Here is a 24507-nt window from a genome sequence, read left to right as displayed (position 1 = left end):
CCCCGCGCCTTCTTCCAGGTGGAATTCACTCTGCCTAGGCATCCAGCCTAGGCAGAGCCGACTGCGCATGCACGGGCATGCCCTCGCATGCGCAGTCGGCTCTGCTCAGGGGTCGGGCCGGGCAGAGCCGACCGCACATTCGCAGTCGGCTCTGCCTACGCCCCGATGCCTAGGCAGAGTTAATTCCAGCCGGAAGACGCTGCGGGGGCGCTGCGCCGGGAGAAGACTTCAAGGGGAATGCAGCCCGACCATCACTCGTGGACATGGTAAGTATAATTGTATCAAATTTTGCCTACCCCTGAAACGAGCATTTCCCCCCATAGACTATAATGGGGTTCGAAATCCGTTCGAACAGCCGAACAGTGAGCGGCTGTTCGAATCGGATTTCGAACCTCGGACATTTTAGTGTTCACTCATCTCTACACAAGATGTAAAAGTGTAACACGCTTGATAACAATGGCACACAGCAGGTTAGTTTTAAGGCAAATTTTGATTGTTAAATCTCCCACAATAAGCATGGATGTACAATAGAATCTTCCTGCTTGGCTCTTATTTCTGAGAGATATTTCTTTTGTGCAACTCATTCCAAATGAATGGGCCTAGTCGATAGGGAGGAGTCGAGGGCGAGCTGAATCAGTCGCGGAATCTGCCTGAAGAAAGGGCAGGTCGCTTTTTTTTCCCCCAGAAAACAGAAATGACCGGCTCTCGTTGATTTCAATGGGAGGCGGTTTTTTGAGCCGGATTCTGACGCAGATTCACTGTCAAAATCTGGCCTAAAAAACCCAGTGTGAACTTACCCTAAGAAGGTCAATTTTGTGATTTTGTAATACAGCTAATGATAAACTTGACTTTCATACTACATAGAGCAGCCCATAATTGGATGTACACTAGAACGCCAGATTTGTTTAGTAGATTACACTTTTTTTTTTTGTGGTCATTTTATACACTAAACAGTGTCTAGCACATGGTTATACATTATGGTATACAAACTTACTGTTGTTCTTCAACAAATTGCTTCTGCATGTCAGGAGTGTAGGTTGGTCCTGGAGGTGCCATGCCTAAAAATCCAGCTTGTCCTACAAATGTCATTGCCGTAGGCTGCATTGGACCCATCGGTAATCCACCCTGGCAATAATGTAGGTCTGTATTACTTAAATGGATAGTTTACACATCACATGTATAAAAGATCTTGGTACCTACAAACTTTTGCAGTGACAACATATATTTGCAAATATTCTGTTTTTTATTTTGTCCCTTAAGAGTGGGAAGGATAAAGTTAGAAGTGAAGGAAGAAAGAAAGGGGGGGGGGGGGGGGGAAAAAAAAAAAAAAAAAAAACACAACCAAACACACACATGAATGTTCCAGCCAAATTGACTGGTCTTGCCGGAGTCTCAATCTTGCAAAACATGCAACATCCATGGAAGGCCAGTTGTATAGATAATCTCATCGAAATCCTGGGAGGGGAGTCTAACATACCCTTATAAACTATGTGTGACATGCTACCCAAAACTCCTCCTGACCTTACAAAAGGACAGTTCACGTTTCAGCCTGTGTGACCATTACGCCCCAGTTCTATTCAATTCTATTCCATCTAATGGCTTTCATCTGGTATCCACATATGCTGAACTGTTATAATTGGACTGAAACAGAAGCCATGAGAACATTTGTTTCCGAGGATTTGATAATGATCTCTGTTCGATCTCAAAGAGGTAAATATTGTTTTCCTTAACATGGCACGGCAGTCAACCTGCGACAATAAACCACCAAAGACACAGAGTTACTGAGTCTAGAGATGAGCGAACACTGTTCGGAACAGCCGTTCCAAACAGCACGCTCCCATAGAAATGAATGGAAGCGGCCGGCACGCGGGAGGTTAAGCGGCCGGCCGCCAGCAAAGTCTGCGTGCCAGGTGCTTCCATTCATTTCTATGGGAGCATGCTGTTCGGATCGGCTGATCCGAACAGTGTTCGCTCATCTATATTACTGACAAGTGGCTACACAGCATGAAAAGCACAAAGTATAAAGTGCTTGTAGCGAGTTCTTATCCTGTGCAAAACGCTATGGACTTTAATATAGAGTCATTCATAGGTCAAAACTTGATAGTTGAACCACGTATCAAAAATCTATACATACATACATACAAAAAAAAAACAAAAAAAAACCACACAACATTTGTTAGCCATGACCTCCACCTTGTGCCCCTGCAACAATATCAACAACACGCTCATTATATGGCGTCCCAGTGAGCTGTTGAGATTCTGGAACAGTCACAGGCACGGCACAAGTTCAGCCAGTTTGAGAGTTGCTGAAATGCCGGAGCAGGCTAATCATCGACGGCAGCAATTTACTGAATATAGGTGGATCAGACGTCAACAACACACAAAGTTGCAGGCAGAAGCTAGTATAATTAATATGGCATAATTAGATGCACTTTGTTACATTGTTTCTTTCATAGGAATGTGGAAAAATAGAGTAGTTGGAGTTTGTGGTTTAGACTAACTCCACAGCACTGTTCTTACCCAATATAAAACATTGGTCACCTGTCGTCACACAAGACGATTCGTGGTTTCTTGTACAACGGTGGAAATTTACAAAAGTCTTAACTGCATCAGCTCTCATTGTCCATGTCTGTGTCTCAAAGGAGTCATGTTGGAGATCCCTTACTAGCTCTCTTTGAGCATCTCTCCCCCCACCATCCATTTTTGTCATGCACTCTATACGACAAGTATAGGTGTCTTAAACACTCTTGTCTAGATATGCAAAACTTCCGAAACAGGTTTTACATATTAATTATTTAAGGACCAACCATGCTTAAATATATGTCCCTCACTAAAAGGTTTTAAACCTTGGCATGTCGTTTTGCATCAGATCTCCATAGCCACCACACCATTTACAGTTTTGTAAGTAGAACCATAAGAAAAAGTAACTGGTGTCACAATATGACAATGCAACAAAATTTAAGAATTCTTAAATTTGTTGAAGTCATTAAAATTTAAATTATATAATTTTGGTATTACCCTGAAGGCAGTGACCTGCACAATATATGAACTGTGTTAATTTTCACTGGACCATGAAAACAAAACCAGAAAGAAAAATCGTTCATGAGTTTTTTTTCTACAAATTTAACACATTGTGAATGTATTTTTTTCAGCTTCTCACGGCATTCACAGAGCAGTAGACAGCTCTATTAGAAAATGCTATTTTTTTTTAGGGGGGGGGGGGGATAAGCCATCAAACCACTCTGTGAAATGGAAAAAAAAAAAAAAAAAAAAAAAAAAAAAAGTTATGGCTTTGGGAAGGAAGGTAGGAAAAGCTGGTTTCATTAGTCGTTTGGGACCACGACATTTTTCAGTTTTATGTACAACTACTGATAGTATGTCAGTAGTGCGTGTAGCCAACTCTTCATGGCTCATTCACATGATATTTAAAAGCAGTTGGTGTACAAATAGTAATAACTTGAGATTTGTCGCTATGTAGCAGTAAATTTTAAAAATGCCCATCTCTTTCTAGCCTAAGGCCCTGACAACTCCAGAAGCATAAACTTTGTAGTTGCATATAATTGAAGGGATGTCTGCAAATAAAGTTATATTATGCACAAGCCTGGCTAGAATGTGAGAATCTTCCTAACTTGAATGTAAACAATGTCCACCACTATAATAAGGCTCCTAGACTGCTAGGTGTTAGAATTAGACGTTGACTGCTGTGTTGAAATGAACAGCGATTTTGACATTCGATGCATAGGATATGTCTTCTGTGATATTGGTATAAGAAAGAAGTCATTATAGAACAGCAATTTACATTCTCACTGCATATATTCAAAGTACAGTATATTTATACAATAAGAAAAACAAGTTTACCTGCATAGCCATGGCTGCTTGGGGAATCTGAGGGCTATATCCAACAGCCATCATATTTTGCACGTTTGGTTGCATTACAGGTACCATAGGAAAACGAGCTGTTTGTTGTTGCATTGGCATCAAGCCTATAACAAGGTAAAGTGGATTTTCTATCAACATAATTTACCGAGAGAGATTAATATACATACATATACATATATATATATATATATATATATATATAATATATATATATATATATATATATATATATACCAAAAAAAACAACAACCACCACACACATTGCCTTATCCTACATATATGGCCTGTCACTGCCACCAACTGAAAACAATGGGAGGAAGATTCCGGGTGAAGTTTGGCATTCAATGATCCGTTAAGGGTATGTTTACAAAGTAAGGGTGCATTCACCCTTCAGTTTTATATTTTATTCATTACGAATCCTGGTCTTTTATGACCTCATTATTCTGAGTGTCTGTTTACTTTTTTTTTTTTTTTTTTTTGTTTCTCTATATTTGTTTTTGGTATAGACACGTTATCTTTGATGTAGGACCTCTATTTGGTGTGTATAAAAACCACGTTTTTTTTTTTCTTCCCTCTCATGTGCTAAGTTTTTTGTTATCTAGTACCCAGCAATAGTTGACCAACACAAAAATATGTCCTGGGGAGCACTGAAAACCACTGCAGGAAAAAGGAGGGCTGAATCATTTGATAACATATAGCCTGCCAGGAATGCAAGAGTCCAGATTGTCACTATTCTGAGGAAGTGAAAAAAAGATTAAAAAACCCTGAAATGAGGAGTTGTTTTTGGGGTGTGATACTTTTCTCTCATCGGGTTGGATACGCGGTCAAACTCAGTTGTGCTGTAAGCTCTTGTACTCCAAGGGGAGAATACCACTGTAAACTTGCTGGAGATACCAGAAGAAAATAAAAGACAAGGGGTATACATTTGGAGAGAATAAAAAGGATATACTGTTACACAGTAAAAGTATATACCATTGTCAACTATGTACTGTATTTCATACGCCTAATCATTTGCATAAAGTTAGTTTCCAGCTTAAAGGGGAGAACAAGTAGAATTCTCATTTAAACATTTATGGCATTTCTAGGGTTATATGCTCATATGCTGAAAAATCTCCCAAAGCCCTGTCTCATGGTCACACAGAATGAAGGACTGGTGATGCAATAGTTCTTGACATTCATTTCAACGGGAATTTGCAAAAACGAAGACTGTCTGCTTTGCCATTTTCTAAAGAGTCATAATTGAACAGATAAGAGCTTCACACATGCTCCTGTCCTTCATTTTCAACAGCGACAAGACATGGGTGGGAAGACTCCTGTTGTTCAGAGTCTTGACTCCCAATGTAGGACTCTACATCTATTGCACATTTCCCTGTAGCATGGATCTGAAGCGCTGATTGAATTTAAAGAGTAGCACATTGCATAGGTAAGAAAATCATGGATGACCTGATACTTATACGATAGTGCAGCACTTTGCACAAACCATACACTTTTTGTCATACAAGGTTTACACAACATATTTAATAGATATAGATCAAACAATATATACAAACCTTGAGGAGATCCAATTCCAGTTGCCAGTGGAAACACAAAGCTGTAAAAATAATGAATCCATGTTAACAGAAAGGAATGGTCTTTAAAAGAAATAAAAATATATATGTATACAGAAAAGAGCCTAAACAACATTGTCATAGGAAAGTTCGCCTGATTATTTGTTCTCTATTTGAATTGAAGCAAAGATATTGAAAATACTAATGTGACTCTATACCTTCCAAAAGGATTTCTACCACACACATCAGCTATCCATTTACAACCATTGCCTGGCAAGTTAGTTTGTGCATAAAGGCCTTAAACTTCTGCCAGATACCTGTGACTATAACTCATCTACGACAAAATTTCAATTCAACATCCCCCAACTCTTTCCTCTGAGAATGGGACAGACTGTTCTGGCAGTTTTAAAATGTTATCTGTTTGTATGATATCCATTTGGCTCAGGTATGTATAGCTATTCTCAAGCATATCCCCTTCCCGCTGGTGACATTTTAAAATTTTTGTTTTTCATTTCCCACCTTCCAAATCCCATAACTTTTATTTTTCCCGTTCTCAGAGCCATATGAAGGCTTAATGTTTGTGGGAGTAATTGTTCTTCATGGTGCCACCATTATTCTGTACAATGTACTGGGACATGCGACTTATGAGCTTCGTTTCCACAGCGTTCACTCTGCAGCCAAAATGACATTGCATCTATTCTATGTCTAGATACTATTCCAGGGATGCCAAACTTATGTTTTTGGGGGTTTTTTTTGTTTGTTTGGTTTTGTTTTTTTAAATCCCTTAAACAAAAATTTTTTTTTTTTTTTTTGCAGTTTTAAAGTCACCATATTCTGATACCGTTACTTTTTAAAAATATTTTCATGTGCGGGGATGTAAAGGGTGTTTTTTTTTTGCAGGACCAGGTGTACTTTATAGTGCTATCATCTTGGGAAAGTCTCTCTTTTTGATCACTTTTTATTCAATTTTTTTTTTAATCAGCAGTGAAGCAGAGGGGGAAGAAAGAAAGGAAAGGAAAAAAAAAAAAAAAGGGATTTTTTTTTTGGGGGGGGGGACACTTTTGCACATCACGCTTTTCAGGTTTTATTTGATGACAATTTTAAAAAAACATAAATCATTTTAGTTCCACTTAATTATCTGCTACTGTGTGTTGGTCCATCATTTAAAATCTGAATTAAATACATTTAAGTTTGTGGTTGTAAGGTGACAAAATGTGAAAAAGTTAACAGGAGTATGAATATTTTTGCAAGGCACTATAAAATATATAATTTTACACTATATAACCCCCAAATGTAAAGCACCATGGAATTAATGGTGCTATATAAATAAATAATAATAATAACTATATATGATCATGTGATACACACAGGTGTCGCTCAATGTCACAGCACAAGAATCAGACATCCGCCTGGTAATCAGCTGTGTACCTGTGTGGAATCACATGTCCATGGTCAGAATTTTAACCACTAGAAGTAAGCCCTCGTTCACATCAACATTCGTATTGCATCCGCGGGAGTCCACATGAGGACCCCCCTGAACGGAATACCGAATTTAACTGCAAGCAGTGTGCCAGTGAAAGCACATGGAGCCCATAAATTATAATAGGGTCCGTGTGCTTGCTGCTAGATCTCCGCAGGGATCATGCGGACAGGAAAGTAGTTCACAATCTACTTTCCTGCCCATATGATACATGCGAGCAGTGCGTGGCAAACAGACAGACTCTTCTAGTCTATGGGGTCCGCGTGCTTTCACTGGCACACCGCTTGCATTTGGTATTCCATTCAGGGGGTCCCCATGCCTACTCCACGAACGGATTACCAAATGCAGATGTGAATGAAGGGTTAGAGAATGAATGACTGCATGCAGAGATTTAAAAAAACAAAAATCAAAACACACACACGAGGAATTAATACAGAAAGTATGTTGGAAAATGGTGAATCTTTTTATTGTACAAACAATAACATTTGTCTCTTAATATTGGTCTGAAAGTGGCCAACCCCTTTAAGGCAATTACTTAGAGGAAATAGAATCAATGATAGTAAGGCTCTGTGACCGGATGACTTCTCATCCCTATAGTATACTGTCAGTAGTATAAAGTCATGCCAAACCTCCCACAGATGTTTAATCACATTTTTCAGGGGGAGCAACTAGGCATCTATAATAGAGATGAGCGAGTAGTATTCGATCGAGTAGGTATTCGATCGAATACTACGGTATTCAAAATACTCGTACTCTATCGAGTACTACTAGCTGTTCGAATGGAAAAGTTCGATGCAGAACCAGCATTGATTGGCCAAATACTATACAGTCGGCCAATCAATGCTGGTTCTTCTCCTACCTTTAGAAGTCTTCTCCGTGCAGCTTCCGCTTGTAGAGCGGACATGCGCAGTTGGCTCTGCCCAGGCCGATGCCTGGCAGAGTAAATTCAGAGCCGGAAGATGCCGCAGGGACGCTGCACAGAGAATCCAGCCCGACCCTCACTCGTGGACTTGGTAAGTATAATTTGATTGAATGTTGCCTACCCTGAAACGAGCATTTTCCCCCCATAGACTATAATAGGGTTCGATATTCGATTTGAGTAGTCGAATATTGAGGGGCTACTTGAAACAAATATTGAACCTCGAACATTTTAATGCTCATCTCTAATCTATAACACTGATTCACAAACCTATTAAAGATTACATTACCAATTACAGGCTCAAAACTTTGAAATACAGATTCAAAAGTTATTTTCTATCCTCACCTCCTACTTGAACTGGTTTTATTCAGGCAGGCCTGCAATAATGTTTAGAAGCTTTGCAATATTATACATTAGCTGAATGGAGAATTTATTAAAGGGGCTCCAGTTCATGGTCTAAGGTCATTAGCATATGAATAAAAATGGACTTATTAAAAATCTACTGAGGCAATTTACATACTAAAGGTAGGTGTGGAATAGCTTTTCTAAAGGCTATGCAAGGATGTGTTTATCTAAAAATGACATTTCCCAATGACAGAGCCCCTTTAACCCCTTAGCGACCCATGACGTACTATTACTTCATGAGTCGCATGGGGATGTATGAAGAGAGTTCAGCTCTCTCCATAAAGGGCAGATGCCGGCTGTATAATACAGCCAGGACCTGCCTCTAACAGCAGTAGTCGGTGCCCGCACTGATCGCTGCTGTTAACCCTTTACAAACTGCGGTCAAGCGCAACTGCAGCATGTAAACTGTGCAGGCGGAACGAGAGCCACCATTTTCCGCCAATCGCCGCCCTCCTGAACGTGACCGGAGGGCGGCTATGGGTTGCTATGACAACCTGAAGCCTAGTGAAGGCTTCAAGGCTTGTCAATGCATTAGCTCTATTGCACGCTGCCAGAGGCAGCATCTAATAGAACTGCTGTGATTTTGCTATTCACTGCAACACAGTAGTATTGCAGTGAATAGTATGAGCGATCAGACCTCCTACCTAAGGGGTCTGATATATATATATATATATATATATATATATATATATATATATATATATATATATATATATATTTGTGCGTGTGTTCAAATCACCCCCCTTTCCCTAGATCAGATACGAAAGTAAATAAAGAACATTAAACATAAACATATTAGGTATTTCCGCACTCCAAAATGCCCGAACCCCAATTGCACCTCATTCTGAATTTTTTTTTCAAGCATCCCAGTACATTGCACAGCATATTGAATGGTGCCATTACAAAGTACAACTTGTCCCGCAAACAATAAGCCATCATGTGATTCTGAACTGAAAAATGAAAAAGTTATGGCTCTTGAAATGTGAGGAGGGAAAAATGAGAATGTGAAACCAAAAAATGGCTTGGTCCTTAAGGAGTTAAAGAAACTTCACAGTATGCAAAATAAAAATGCAATTATTACCACTCAGTACACATGGTCATTAAGACAAAATAAAGAGACAACACAAAAACATACAGCATCAATTAAAAGGAGTCAAATAATTGTGAACATTTTTCGATTTCTCTTAATGAAAATATTGAAATCGCATCAAATGCTCGGTTGGCCATCATTGCTCATATTCTGATGGTCTCACAATGAAAGGCGAGTTGATAAAGTTAGAATCAGTGCCAATAAGAACATCAGGAAGCAAAATATGTAAGTTTTTTATAAAACCATTCCGTGAACCTAAGCACTGCTATCTCTAAAGTTGTGTCAGTGACACAATTTTGCGGTGGTCTCTTGTAAGAATAGGAGACGAGCCAGGAGTAGAAGACAAAGGCAGTAATGGAATGGATGACAACGCTGTGCCCAAAGCACAGGGGGAACGCCCCCTGTGCTTTCTGAGCACAAATTAGCATAATGAAGAAGGAGAAAAAAAAAATAATCTCAAAAAACACCTGGACCTGAAATATAAAGGCTATTCCTATGTGTTTTTAGTTTAAAAACACTTTTTTTTTTTTTTTAAAGATAGAATCTCTTTAAAGAGATTCTACCATTGAAATGAATTTTTTTGGCGATCACACATCAGAATAGCCTTTAGAAAGGCTACTCGTCTCTTCCCTTTAGGCATGGTCTCCGCTGCACCGTTCCATAGAAATACCAGTTTTTACGGGTATGCAAATTAGTTCTCTCACAGCAATGAGGGCAAGCCCCAGCGCTGAAAATGCAATGGGGGCGTCCCCACTGCTGCTCGAACACACGCTCCAGCGACGCCTCTATCTTCGGCTGGATCCCCACCTTCTTTAGTAGTCTTCCTTTGCGTCACCTCCGACGCGAGTGAGACACCAGCAGAACCGAGTGCACATGCCGGCCGGCGGCCATTTTTGGGAGGCCGCTCCTGAATTGAACTACAAGAGCAAGAGCAGTCTCCCCAAAAAAAAAAAAAGAAAAAAAAAAAAAAAAAATTCGTATTCCATCCTTTCCCTAGAATACATACAAAAGTAGAAAATGACTGTGAAACACATAGACATTAGGTATCCCTGTGTCTGAAAGTGCCCGGTCTACTGAATATAGGGTATCTGTAGTGCTCCTGTTCCGTCGGGAAGGGGTTAATAGGAGCAGATACCCTATATTCAGCCAAACTGAATTCCAAGTGTGTGTGTGTGTGTGGGGGGGGGACAGACAACCAAAACATCCCCTCCCCTTCCCCAGCATTTACTGCACCCAAAAACTCCAACCATTTTAATTTTTGAAATTTTCCGATAGCTGCTGTAGTTCCCCCCCTCGGCTTATACTCGAGTCAATAAGTTTTCCCAGTTTTTTTTTGTGGTAAAATTAGTGCGGGGGGGGGGTCGGCTTATACGGTAATTAAATATTTTGCAGATTTTCAAAGATTTTCTCTAAATATCTTGTGGTCACAGTCTTGTGGTCTTGATCAGTTGCCAATGGGTACGACCATGAATGCAGTACCTTACTAAGGCCAGAAAATCAGCCATGATTTCCTTATTGTGGCCGGGATATCTTCTGATACATGTAGTGTCCCTTCCTGATCACCGAGATACAGTAAGAAAATCATGGCTGGGTTTCTGACAAGTCCCAGACCATAGAAAATTTCTGCATTTGTGGTCGTATCCATGGCAACCGATCTGACTGTCACTACTAAAATGGTTAGAGGAAATCTTTAAACCGCTGCAGAATTGTTACTTATATTTGCAAAACGGTTTAACTTTTAATTATCTACAAATATAGATATGCTTATGTTGATGAGAATACCCCTTTAAAGCCCTAATGTTTGAAAGCCAAGAAGAGAACCTTCTGGAATAGAGGTTCCACGTATTGTTCCAGGGCAATATTTCCCTGGTGAAGTCCCCAAACCGGTAAGAAAGGGATAACCCAATAAAGATGAAACGTCTGTACCAAAGCGAGGGATACTAAAGGCCTGACCTCTGCATGAAGGGATACTTCAAATTGTACCACACTACTACCTCTCATTCTTCTAGATTACATTTCTTGAGGGGTGTAGTTTCCAAAATGGAGGGGGGGGGGGGGGGGGTGTCACATTTTTAGGGGTTTCCACTGGACTGCTACCTCAGGATTTCTGAAAGTGTGACATGGCACCTGGTTTGCTCTGTTACCTACTGTGTTCCTATACATCAGTTTACATCCATTTTTAACCCCTTGTGGAAATGTAAAAATTGGGATTAAAGCAACATTTTATAAAAAAAAATAAACAAGTCCCCAGTCCAGATTAAACTGTGGTAGCATGGAACATGACGTCTGAAATAAAAATTTCAGCAAAATCTGCCCTCCAAAATCCCAATGACACTCCAATCTGGACCATACCGGGTGCCCATACATCAGTTTACACCCACACATGGGGCATTTCCATAGTCAGGAGGACTTTCACAACAAATAGTTTTATGCACTCTCTTTTATAACCCCTTGTGAGTAGGTGTATTTTTGGGCTAAATTAAATTAGTGAAAAAAATTTAAATGTGTTGTCAAGGTCTGAGGTTGCTAGGTGGGGTGGCATAGACACACAAGTCCAGTTTCTTTAGTCCAAAACAAAGGTAGAGTTTATTTTCACTCAAAAAGGTAGTGCAGCAACATAAGGAAACAATACAAAAAAATAAATACCTGCCCGGCTAGGCTCTAACTAAACATAGAATAGGTTACCTCACCTAGGATAACAGAAATCCAAAAGCCAGTAGAGTCATTCAGGACACAGCTCCAAAAATATGACCTCTGTTTTACTCTCCAGCCAAGCTCTGCCCAAGTATTGCTGCTGGAGCTGGCTTCTTAAACCTCCTTGACGAGGAGACTCTCTGCAGCTGAGTTGCTGCCGGAACATCCCCAAAGTGTGGACTGGAGGGGGGTGGAATGACAGGTCCCACTACCAATCCTACCTGTCATTCCTAAAAATCCAGCCAAATACTGAGCAGCAGACGAAAGTTGTCTACTGAGAACAAACATTCCTGGAGTTTTCTCATCTCACCCACCTGAGATGTACACTCCCTCCATTACCTGACCAGCCATCAGCTTACAGTGTATATTTCACCTCCATTTTTGTTCACACACTTAAACGCTTAATAAACTTCTATAAGCAGTTTTGACTTTAAGGGGTGCAGTTTTGAAAATGGGGTGATTTATGGATGTTCCTATTACAGAAGCTACAGCTCGTGAGCTCTCTCCATACATCCCCATGCGACCCATGCAGTAATAGTATGTCATGGGTCGCTAAGGGGTTAAAGAATAAAAACTGAACCATGGAAGCTCAATCATACACAAATCTATTAAGTACTAACAGGAGGACCTGACTTTGCACGAGTATATTTAATTTTTTGCTTGTGTAGTGGCCCGATAAGAATTGTCCAGTTTTGCACTCATGCATTTTGTATATCGTTTGTGTGTGTCCATAAGCGTTATGTGAATCTCATTTCGGATATCAGTGAAAAATCTGTGATCGGTTGTTATGAAGACCTGGAGTAAAGCCTGTGTATATGACCTTATATATAGAAAGCAATGGAACCGCACACTTCTAAATAGGGAGTATGGGTGCTAGCAGACGCCATGACTCCTCTGCGCACTCTGCTAGCTTCTAGATCTTATCTGAGGAAGGTCTAATATGACCGAAACGTTATGTTCACTACAATGATCTAGTGCTTTCTTTATGCTTTACAAACTCATTCATGGCGTATATGTACCAATAAATTTTCACTTTTCATGTTCATACGGTGTGCAGCAGCATTAATCTACACTGTGTATATGACCTTGTGTAACAGTATCAACCACAGCGCCCTGCCCCTCTAAGGCTGACAAAGTATTGAAGAAAAATGGCTATGGAAACCTGAACTAAAACTCTGATATGTGGTACTCTTTGCAGAGCCGTGTATCTAATCTTCCGGCGTGTGGAACTGTGTGCTGATGCACATATCTATTCCACTAGCATGTGGTACTGTGTGAAGTGGCGCGTATCTAATCCTCTGGCATGTGGAACTGTGTGCAGACACGTGTATCTAATCCTCTGATGTGTGTATCAGTTTGGATAGTGCATGTAGAGTGACCGTCTGTATTGCAGTTGGAATATGAGTAAAAGACTTGCAGGTTTATATTGGCTAATGGGGGGGGGTTGTCAGAGTGTTGGGAAAGCTGTATCTCCGGAACGGTATGTCTGAGTGAGTTGCGGCCTCGTCTTAAACCTTCCCAGACACCTGAAGTATCTGTGTGCCAAATTTGGTTAAGATCGGTCCAGTCATTTTGTCTGTTCTCTATGCGTAACCAGACAGACAGACAAGAATTCATTTTTATAATATAGAGAAATAATAGCATGAATAGTAAAAGCAAACAATAGTGAAGCAAAACTACGACAGATGATGGACAATGCTAGCAGTTAAAATGTTTAAAACATGAGGACAACATTACAAAGCCAAAAATAGCCATCAGACATCTCCTGTTCCCAACACTGATGCACAGGAGGTCAACCATCCAATATATAATTAACCACAAGGAAACTTTAACTGCCAGAACACGCCATCTATGGTTACTCCGCTCTTTTGTACGGAAAATAAGTAGGTTCCTAACGCTATGTTCATACTAGTGCTGCCTTTCTGTCCTGGTCCATCCATTTTAAAACTGAATCCAGCAGACAGATGCCGCACAGTAGTAACTGGATTCAGTGGGATTAATTCCAGGTTATTCTCATTATTGGCTGGGCAGTTTTGCATTAAGTTTTTACTCTGCTTTAACTCCTGTTTTTTTTGCCTGGTTTTCACTCCGTTATTTTTGCTGGATAACTGCATGCAGCTTTTAAATGCATCTCAGGGCTCGTTCACATCTGTGCCCGGGACTCCGTTCTGCAGGTTTCCATTTCCTGCACAAAACAGAGAAGGAGACGGAAACCTGCCGGCATCTTTCAAACCCATTCATTTGAATGGGTTTGAAAAGTGTCCGTCCGTGAGCGCCAGTGAGCGTTTTATGCTCTCCGCGGCGATACAGTTTTTCTTTAAACCGGACACAGAGTCAGACATGCAGTACTCTGCGTCCAGTTTTAAAAAAAAAAAACCACAACAGTTTTGCCGCAGAGAGCATAAAACACTCACTGGCGCTCACAGCTGGACTCGGCATGACAGTTACCGTCTTCTGCACGCAGAAGACGGAAACCTGATAATGGAGTCCAGACGCTGGTGTGAACCCAGCGTCACCTGTATGATAACCATAGAACTTCTGGTGTACTGGCTGTTATAGAGGTGAGAATAGTGATGCCTAGCATATGTTATTACCATCAAATACCACATGCAATTCTTCAGAAAAGAAAGCACTATGAAAACCCAGTCTCTTAATGGGAGAGCGAAAATACATTTGGGAAAATCTATAGTAAGGGAGAGGTGGTTCCAGACCAGCAACAAGTCCAGAGGTCTACTAGGGCAGACCCACATGAAAGATAAGTCTACTTTGAAGGAAGGCAGGATGCATGTTGTTGCTACATTGATCACATCTCGAATGATTGAGGACTTGCAAGTTTTCAAAGTAATGTCAAAAAGTCAGGAAAGAATATTTGAAGCATGTCCCCCTCCGAGGCCTGGCATCAGCAACAGAACAAGAGCACAATGGGCATCATATCCCACCTCTTGGAGATTGCTTAAAGGGGCTCTATCATTGGGAAAAGTCATTTTTAACTAATTATAATATGAATATGAAAAACGGGTTCATTCAAAAACCACTGAGGTGATTTACATACAAAGGGTATGTGTGGAATAGCCTTTCTAAAGGCTATGTAAGGATGTGCTCATCTAAAAATGACTTTCCCAATGATAGAGCCCCTTTAAGACACATGAGCTGTGACCGAGGGGCAAATGAGTCAACCTCTGGGCATCTGAAAAAGTGGCACAGAGATAGGACTCCCAGTTGCAAACATAGGTAGGAGGTAAGCGGTCAAGGGGTGAACCCAACATGGACTCATCTCACACACAACTCAGTCTACCCTGATATGGGTATAAGAGGATGGACATGGGAGAGCCGATTTGCCCACTAGAACCCAAACAGCAGTGTTCTAGGAGGCCTGCCCAGGTTGCTCAGTGAGAGCTGCACATCACTGCCGATGAAGTGTGACACCCTGGACTATCCAGCTCAGAACCCTAGGTGAAAAGAATGGGTTACTGAGAATCAAGAACATTGGAGAAAAACAAGGGTCTATATGTGTGGAGGTAAAAAAAAATTGCAAGACCATTTGTATGCATGTGAAACTGTCGGGTGGGCTAGGGTGTTCCATTGCTCTATTTCTCTAAGTTTTTACACATCAAACCCATATACATTCATGAACGGAACTGGATGCAAATATGGACACTAGAGGACCTTCTCCATATTTTGCAGCGCTTCACAACAGCCTGGGACACACAGGTGCAAAAAAAAAAAAAAAAAAAAAAAAAAACACAACTGTGCATATGGGCCCATTAATGTAACTGCACTTTTGTCCACACATGTGGATCATAAGTATGGTTGTGTGACAGAGGCATAATTTAACAATTTACCTCACTTACAATTAATGAATGATTTTAGGACATTCCTCTTTTTAAATGCCACAGAATTTTGGTTTCAGCAGATAGCATATAGTTAGTGGCAAATACCGTACTTTAGTCAGTGGAAGGGCGAGACCGGATGGAATGGATGAAAAATGACTGAAATAACCTCCGAATCCAAGGTTAGACCTAACGCTTATTTTTCTATTCCTAAAGCTGTACGAGAACGTAGTTTTTGCGGGATAAGTTTTGCTTTGTAATAGTTCCATACAATGTACTGGGAATTCAGGAAAATAAATAAATAATTACCGTATATACTCGAGTATAAGCCGAGGTCCCTAATTTTACCACAAAAAACTGGGAAAACTTATTGGACTTATTGGAAAATTTCCAATAAGTAAGTTATTTCCAATAACCAGCTTATTTCCAGCTTATATTCGAGTATTAATTTTCAGTGGGGGTGGAGTTAGAAAACTGTTTGAGCCACTTTGTTATGGTTTTTGTAGCGTTCACCAAGCAGCCAAAATTACTTACTATCTACAGTTAAAGGGGCTCGATCAGCAAAATCATGCTGATAGAGCCCCACATATGCGTGAATAGCCTTTAAAAAGGCTATTCAGGCACCGCCAAAGTTATATTAATCTATAATAATTAATATATATATTAATTATAATAAACCGTGCACGATGCGTAAGTAGATCACATTCTTTTTTTAGGGTATTATTTTAAAACTGGGGGGTAGTTTAATATAACTTTAGCAGTGCCTGAATAGCCTTTTTAAAGGCTATTCACACATATGTGGGGCTCTATCAGCATGATTTTGCTGATAGAGCCCCTTTAAGGCATTACCAAATATGTATAGTTTTGGTTACATTTTAACACCTCCTTTCTCTTGGAGTCACCATATTCAGTCATCGCAACTTTTTTTTTACATTTCAGTATGAAGGCATCATAATACATCTTTGAGGGGCCAGATAAACTTTTTATTCATACTATTTTGGGGTATGTCTGATGTTTTGATCACATTACTCAAATATATTTGGGAGGATAAACGTAGAAAAAACGGCGGGTTAGCTCCTTCTAATCCCTCCCCACTTCTCAAATAAGTTGTTCACCGTATGGGAAAACAATTTTAACTTTGCAGTTTGGCGATTTGAGAGAAGGGAGTACTTAAAAAGTGAGTGAGTGCGAGTCTGATAACCAAAATAATATACTGCAATGCTAATGCAAAATCAATCCTAACGCTGCATGAAATAAAAAATAAATAAATAAATAAAATTGAAGACAGGCCTAGGATTCACAAGTGAAACTCTATTCATGTGTTCGCTGGATTGACTGGCCTGAACATCATGCCAGGAAAGGGACTTCTAGCATAATAGCTATCTATGCTAGTAGAAGTCTCTGCCTCCAAGCATACATACTGTCCCATACTGATTATACTACTTACAGCATACATAACTATTACGCTTGGTATCCCTCCCCTGACATGATGTTCAGGCCAGTACATATGGCTAATAGACAAGACATTCAAGGGTGAAACTTGGTCATGTGAATCTAGGGTTAGGTTAAGGCCCCACAATAAGGAAAGGCTGCTTTCTTGTTTTCAATTTTGCAAATATTTTTATTATTTTGCCAAAGCTATGAGTTAGCGTTGTAGTGACGTTCCGTTCCCACAAATGGATTGTCACCGGATAACCAGCAAATGTCCCTGGAGCTGTCACATGACCACCCTAGGGATATAGGTAAATATACTTTTTAGATAAATTATATTATTTAGAAAGTGGGGGGAGGTGTTTAGATTAGATTCAATCCCGGACAACCCCTTTAAAGGGATCCTATCATACAACCCTTATTTTTCCCCCCCGAGTTACATGTCGGAATAGCCTAAAGAAAGGCTATTCTTCTCTGCGCCGCCGTTCCGTAGGAATCCCGGTATTATTAGGAGGGGAGGGGGCGTTCCTCTCCGTTCACACTGTACATCACAATAGGCGCTGCTGTGGAGAAGGACGTACCTGACTGACTGTCAGAAACGCCCTTCTGACTGTAAAGAGCTACGGTACCAGGACCTTTTTACCCCGGGGCACAGATTGGGAAAGCCGACAGGACGCTGAATTCAGCGCACTGTCGGCTTTCCAGCAGTATATAGAACTGCCTGTGCCCCGGACCATGAAAGGTCCTCTTTAAAAGCAGTATTCCAATAAATAGACATCCTATCATCATGAAACTGAAATGAGAACTCTTGACCTCTATTACATAACTATATATATATATATACACATATATATATACACATACACATCCATAGAGAAAGCAGGTGACAGGAGCTCTTTGTCAGTACTGGAAGCTGCTTGATAACGTGGAGGAAGCAGCGACTACAATGAGGTGACCCGGCTAAAGAGGACAGGCGCGGGTGAGAGCGCCCTTATCTATCCGCACACCCAACTCTCTGACGTCAGATGCCTTCTTCCATTCTACATGTGAATAATATAATCCGTGTACTCGCCTTCCCCTGCCGCTGCCGGTTCCCCCGGCTCCAGGTCGCATTGCCATCTTTCCGTGCTGTAAATAAAGAGGAACGAAAACCACTTCCGGCAACAAAGGACCAGTCACTTCCGGTTTCTATTACGGCGCAATAGTTCTTGTGCCAAAGTGAATGGTTGTGGACTGGACTTTGTCTTATGTAGCCATGTAATACAGTGAGCTGCGGGATTTAGTTAGCACTTTGATGGACCTGCGATGTCAGGCGTTTCCTTGTCACACTCTCAGGGTCCTAGCAGGAAAGAAAGTGATCCTTGTCTCCTGAGCCACGCCCCCTGAGGCTGCACCTGTACGTGCTGACTACCCATGTGCACTGACCACTGAATGACAGTACAGTCAAGCTTGTTCTTAACCCGTTCCTTTCATTTGCTTTTCATTTATGCATTATTATATTTTTACTTCCCTACTTACAAACGGTATAACTTTTTTTTTGCATTTCACAGACTTATTTGAGGACTTATTTTTTTGCAAGACAAATTGTACTACAACTGATACCATGTAATCAAGGATACTGAAAAAAAAAGCAGGACAGGGTGGAATTAAAAAGAATTTGGCCCATTTTACCACATGTGCCTCCTGGACATAATTGACATTTACATCAGTGAGGGGACTGTGGGGGTCTAACGTAGCTAGGGGTTCAGCACATGTGGGGCGAACTTGTCCAAGTGGGCCCCCCAACTTAGGCCCTATTCACATCTGCGTTCAGGTTTCCATTCGCTGGGTCAGCTTGGGGACTTCCTGTGCGGAAACCTATACTGCGCACGCTCTGACACCATTTTTGTCATAGTTCTAAGGGGAACTGAGTATACTGAGCATGCTCAGTTCCTCTTAGAACTACGCAAGCGTACTGTGCATTTGCAGCATGGTCGCGAACTGCCATTGACAGAAATGGCGCCGGAGCATGCGCAGTACAATCTTAGTATAAAACGGGGGTAGGGGGGGCTTTTAAAACACTATTAGCGGTGCCTGAATATCCTTTTTAAAGGCTATTCAGGCATATGTGTGGCTCATACGGCATAATTTTGCTGATAGAGCCCCTTTAAGAAAAGTTATTTGTCTCCTACCTTTAGATGTCTTCTTCGCCCCGCCGTTCTGTAGAAATACCGGTTTTCGCCGGTATGCAAATGAGTTCTCGCGGAGCACTGGGGGCGGGACCCAACGCTCAAACAGCACTGGGGGCGTCCCCAATGCTGCCAGAGAACTCTCCAGCGCCACCTCCATCTTCTTCAGGAACGTCCTTTTCCTTTGTCTTCTTCCGGCGCAGGCATTGAAAATTGTAGGCTGCGGGCAGAGCCTACTGCGCATACCCGCGGCCACAAGAAAAATGGCCGCTTACACAGGAGGGCCATTATACTTAGCATAGGGACAAAAATGGGCCATTATACCATGGTGAGAGCACTAGCCAATATATTGTCTGGGGGACATTACAGCATATGGGAGCTATTAAAGGGATTCTACCATTAAAAAACTTTTTTTTCTAGGTAACACGTCAGAATGGCCTTTAGAACGGCTATTCGTCTCCTACCTTTGGAAGTGCTCTCCGCCGCGCCGTTCGTTCAAAATACCGGTTTGTACCAGTATGCTAATTAGTTATCTTGCAGCGATGGGGGCGTCCTCCAGCGCAGGAGATGCGATGGGGGCGTCCCTATTGCTGCTCAAAAAACGACTCCAGCGCCGCCTCTATCTTCTTCTGCATCCTCCTCTTCCTTCTTCGGCTTGACGTCGGACGCATGCGCAGTACGCTCTGTTCGGCGAACTTCGCCGAACGTACTGCGCATGCCTGCAACCATAGTGCCGACACCGCAAGTTCGGAGGCATTAACCCCTCCGGCGCCATGGTCAAAGGTCCCGGAGGCGCCATTTTCCATAGGCACCGCCATTTTGTCGGTGATCGCCGGCTCCTGGAGCATGCTCCTGGGCCGACGTCACGTTGGCATGACAGTCGGGAGCCTTGTAAAGGCTCCTGGCCGGTCTGCAGCCTCTTTCTTTTGCAAGCTGGTCTATGCAGCCTGCAAAAGAAAGGATGATTTATTGCAATGCATTAGCATTGTAATGCATTGCATTAGTGATCAGACCCCCTGGGGTTCAACACCCCTAGGGGGTCTAATAAATGCAAAAAAAAATATTAAAAAAAGTAAAAAAAAAATATAAAAAGTATTAAAAATTCAAATCACCCCCCTTTCCCTAGAACACATATAAAAGTAGTTGAAAACTGTGAAACACTTATGTCACGGAGCAAAGGTATACGTCTTCCTCCGGAAGGTCTTTTGAATCAACACGGACGCAAGAGGTCGGGAGACAACAGCAATTTATTGTAATCCACAAAGTTAGTAGCCGGCGGCGGTCACATCAACCGTAATAACAATAAGTCCACAGAAGTCACAATCCAATGATAGCTTTGGTTCCTTGGTCCTGTAACTAAATCCTGGCTCTCTACAGAGCTGTGCACAGGCCGGCTAACTCATACTAACTCCTGCTACAACTATATACTAAGACTGTTACACCTATATCTGTGGGTGGGAAGGGCTGAGTCACAGATCCTTCCCCCCTCACCTATGCCAAGGAGAGCAGACTCCCTGTCTCTTTTGAACAATGCACAGTCCAACATCTTCTTGGAGACAAGGATCAGATTATCTCCACCCATTGTCCTCACTGGTCCTCACTAGTTAGAGGGATTTGCATACAATGTGCTAACACACTAGACCCTAATCAGCCAACTACACACTGATGTTTACAACAGGTTAGAGAATACATTCCACATGAAATATATATTACACATTGCCTATTGCCGGACTCTAACCATCCCGTGACAACCTACATGTTAGGTATCCCTGTGTCCAAAATCTCCCGCTGTACAGATCTATACAAATATTTTTCCTGTTCGGTAAATGCCGTAGCGGGAAAAATAGTCAAAAGTGCCAAACCGCCGTTTTTTCACTGTTTTGATGCTGATAAAAATTTGAATAAAAAGTGATCAAAGCAATAGCATTTCCCGAGAACTAAAAAGTACACCCGGCTCCGCAAAAAAAGACGCCCTATGCATCCCCGTACACGGATGTATAAAAAAGTTACGGCTGTCAGAATATGGCGATCTTTAGAAAAAAATTTTTTTAACACAGTTTTGGATTTTTTTTAAGGGGTCAAAATGTAAATAAAACCATAGATATTTGGTATCCCTGGAATCGTAACGAAATCCTATTAATATTATAAATGTGAAAGTTTGTGAGTTTGGATGTTTGTGGGTTTGTGTGTTTGGATGTTTGGATGTTTGTTCCTCAATCACGCAAAACCCGCTCCACCGATTTGGCTGAAATTTTCCACAAACATAGTCACTACACCCGATTGCGCAATAGGCTACTTTTCATCACAATAGCGCACATACGTTTGTGCCAGGACCCCTACAAAACCCAAACTCACACCACCATCTGTGCAATCTCACACACTTTGGACCATAGCAAGCCACAAAATTCATATTGCCCTCTACAGCCTCGCCCCTAACCCCACACAATCTCATATACATATACTTTACCACTTTGCCCCTCACCTTAACGATACTCCAGGAGGCTCTCTTTAACGCTCCGGAGCAGCCATGTTTGCCGACCCCCACCGCTCTGACAATCCGCGACACCGCCCACCCATGTGAATACCCTTAGGAAGTCTAATAAATGCAAAAAAAAAAGTTTAAAAAAAAGTAAAAAACATATAAAAACAAATAAAAAGGATTAAAAATTCAAATCCCCCCCTTTCCCTAGAACACATATAAAAGTAGTTAAAAACTATGAAACACATACATGTTAGGTATCTCCACGTCCGAAATCGCCCGCTCTACAAAGCTATACAAATATTTTTCCTGTTCGGTAAACGCCGTAGCGGGAAAAATGGTCAAAAGTGCCAAACCGCCATTTTTTCACTGTTTTGATTCTGATAAAAATTTGAATAAAAACTAATCAAAGCAATAACATTTCCAGAAAATGGTAGAACTACAAAGTACACCCGACCCCGCAAAAAAAAGACGCCCTATACATCCCCGTACACGGACGTATAAAAAAGTTACGGCTGTCGGTATATGACGACTTTTCAAAAAAAAATGTTTTAACACAGTTTTGGATTTTTTTAAGGGGTCAAAATGTAACTAAAACCATATAAATTTGGTATCCCTGGAACCGTACCGAAACACAGAATACAGGGGACAGGTCATTTTGGTTGCACAGTGAACGCCGTAAAACCAAAGCCCCTAAGAAAGTCGCAGAAATGCATTTTTTTGTCAAATCCACCCCATTCTGAATTTTTTCCTTGCTTCCCAGTACATTATATAGAATAATTAATGGCGGCATCATGAAGAAAAATTTCTCCCAAGAAAAATTAAGACCTCATATGACTCTGGGAGTGGAGAAATAAAAAAGTTATGGGGTTTAGAAGCAGGGGAGTCAAAAACGAAAAACCAAAATCAAAAAATGCCATTGGCGGGAAAGGGTTAACTTCAAATACTTCCGTCCCAAAGTCACTGTGTAAAGTTTCTCACAACACCGGATATATAGCAGCTCAAATACAAAGTAACTTCAACACAAAAGTCTCACGGATTCTCTGAATTACAGCAAAAACAAGACACAAAGTTACATTTCATATCCCATACCTTATACACAGTACGAAAACCTTACCCCCGCCTGTATATACCCACTTCTACAATCACCGCAGATGAAGTCGCGGGTACCAGCTAGTACAGAATACAGGGGACATATCATTTTGGCTGCACAGTGAATACCATAAAACCAAAGCCCGTAAGAAAGTCACAGAAATGCATTTTTTCTTCAAATCCACCCCCATACAGAATAATTAATGGTGGCATCACGAAGAAAAATTTGTCCCGCAAAAATTAAGACCTCATATGGCTCTGGGAGCGGAGAAATAAAAAGTTATGGGGTTTAGAAGGAGGGGAGTCAAAAACGAAAATCAAAAAATGCCATCGGTGGGAAAGGGTTAAAGAGGACCTTTCATGGTCCGGGGCACAGGCAGTTCTAGCTACTGCTGGAAAGCCAATAGTGCGCTGAATTCGGCGCATTGTCGGCTTTCCCGTTCTGTGCCCCGGGTAAAGAGCTATCGGTCCAGGGTACGTCCTTCAAAGGAACGCCCCCTCCCTCTGCTCACAGTACTCGTCCATAGACGAGTATTATCAGGAGGGGAGGGGGCATTCCTCCCTGCTCACACTGTACAGCGCGATAGGCGCTGCTGTTTTGAATAACGTACCTGACTGACTGTCAGAAACGCCCTTCTGACTGTAAAGAGTTACGGTACCGGGACCAATAGCTCTTTACCCGGGGCACAGATCAGGAAAGCCAACAGTGCGCTGAATTCAGCGCACTGTCAGCTTTCCAGCAGTATATAGAACTGCCTGTGCCCCAAACCATGAAAGGTCCTCTTTAGAAACTCATTAAAAGCTTATGATTGTAGTTCACCCTCATCAGGACTCATATAAGAAAATTTAAATATTATATATACATTTGTAAAAAAAAAAAAAAGATAGTGAAAGTTTTTTTGTCCCTCTCTACACCCATCAAAATAAAAGGCAGATAATGATATACTGTATATGTACCACAAAATAATTAATAATATCACTTGTCCCACAAATACAAGGCCGATATGGCTACATCAATGGTGAAAGCAAATACAAATGTGTGGCTCTTGGATTTTGGCGACATCAAAAAAATTTTTTTATTTGAAATGTGCTCTTATGTTGCAAAGCAGTGAGATAAAAAATAACTTATACATATTTATTAATATAATTAATGTAAATGTTCGGATCCATTGAATGAAAAATAGTTAATAAAAGATGGTCATTTAGTAATATGTATAATATGCTACAATAAACAAGCCCTCATACAGCAATGTCTATAGAGAGGTAAATAGACCTTGATGCTAAAACATTAGTTTGGTGCCTAAAGGGTTAAGTCTTCAGCTGCATTTGTCACCATGGCAACTACAGCTAGTGACATCCAATAGGATTGCAGGATAGGAATTTGAAAAAAAAAAATCAGTTGGCTGTGGTCAGTTAGTAGACAGTGAGAAGGACATCCAGGTGCTAGAGCAGTGCAGAGGTGATGACTTTGTGGTAAGTGACCGGGATCTAAT

The 24507-nt window shown here is 41.2% G+C and overlaps 1 protein-coding gene across 3 annotated transcripts in view; it reads right to left on the bottom strand.

Annotated features, from left to right (window-relative positions):
* Positions 1–18520, bottom strand: part of SYNRG (synergin gamma) — a 102336-nt gene extending 83816 nt beyond the window's left edge. For 2 of the 3 annotated variants that reach the window (XM_075264248.1, XM_075264249.1), the window contains exons 1-4: positions 18348–18520; positions 5430–5470; positions 3859–3983; positions 995–1125 (exon numbers count right to left, since the gene is read on the bottom strand). In XM_075264248.1, the coding sequence (XP_075120349.1) occupies positions 995–1125; positions 3859–3983; positions 5430–5470; positions 18348–18394 (344 nt within the window). In that variant the 5' untranslated portion in view covers positions 18395–18520. Of the gene's footprint in view, positions 1–994; positions 1126–3858; positions 3984–5429; positions 5474–18347 lie in introns of all 3 variants that reach the window. The other variant, XM_075264250.1, reaches the window with a different exon arrangement.
* Positions 18521–24507: the final 5987 nt, after the last annotated feature.

This window comes from Leptodactylus fuscus, chromosome 2, assembly GCF_031893055.1.
Source record: "Leptodactylus fuscus isolate aLepFus1 chromosome 2, aLepFus1.hap2, whole genome shotgun sequence".
NCBI lineage: Eukaryota > Metazoa > Chordata > Amphibia > Anura > Leptodactylidae > Leptodactylus > Leptodactylus fuscus.
The sequence above is the reverse complement of the archived record's forward strand: the minus strand, read 5'-3'. Positions and strand labels throughout refer to the sequence as shown.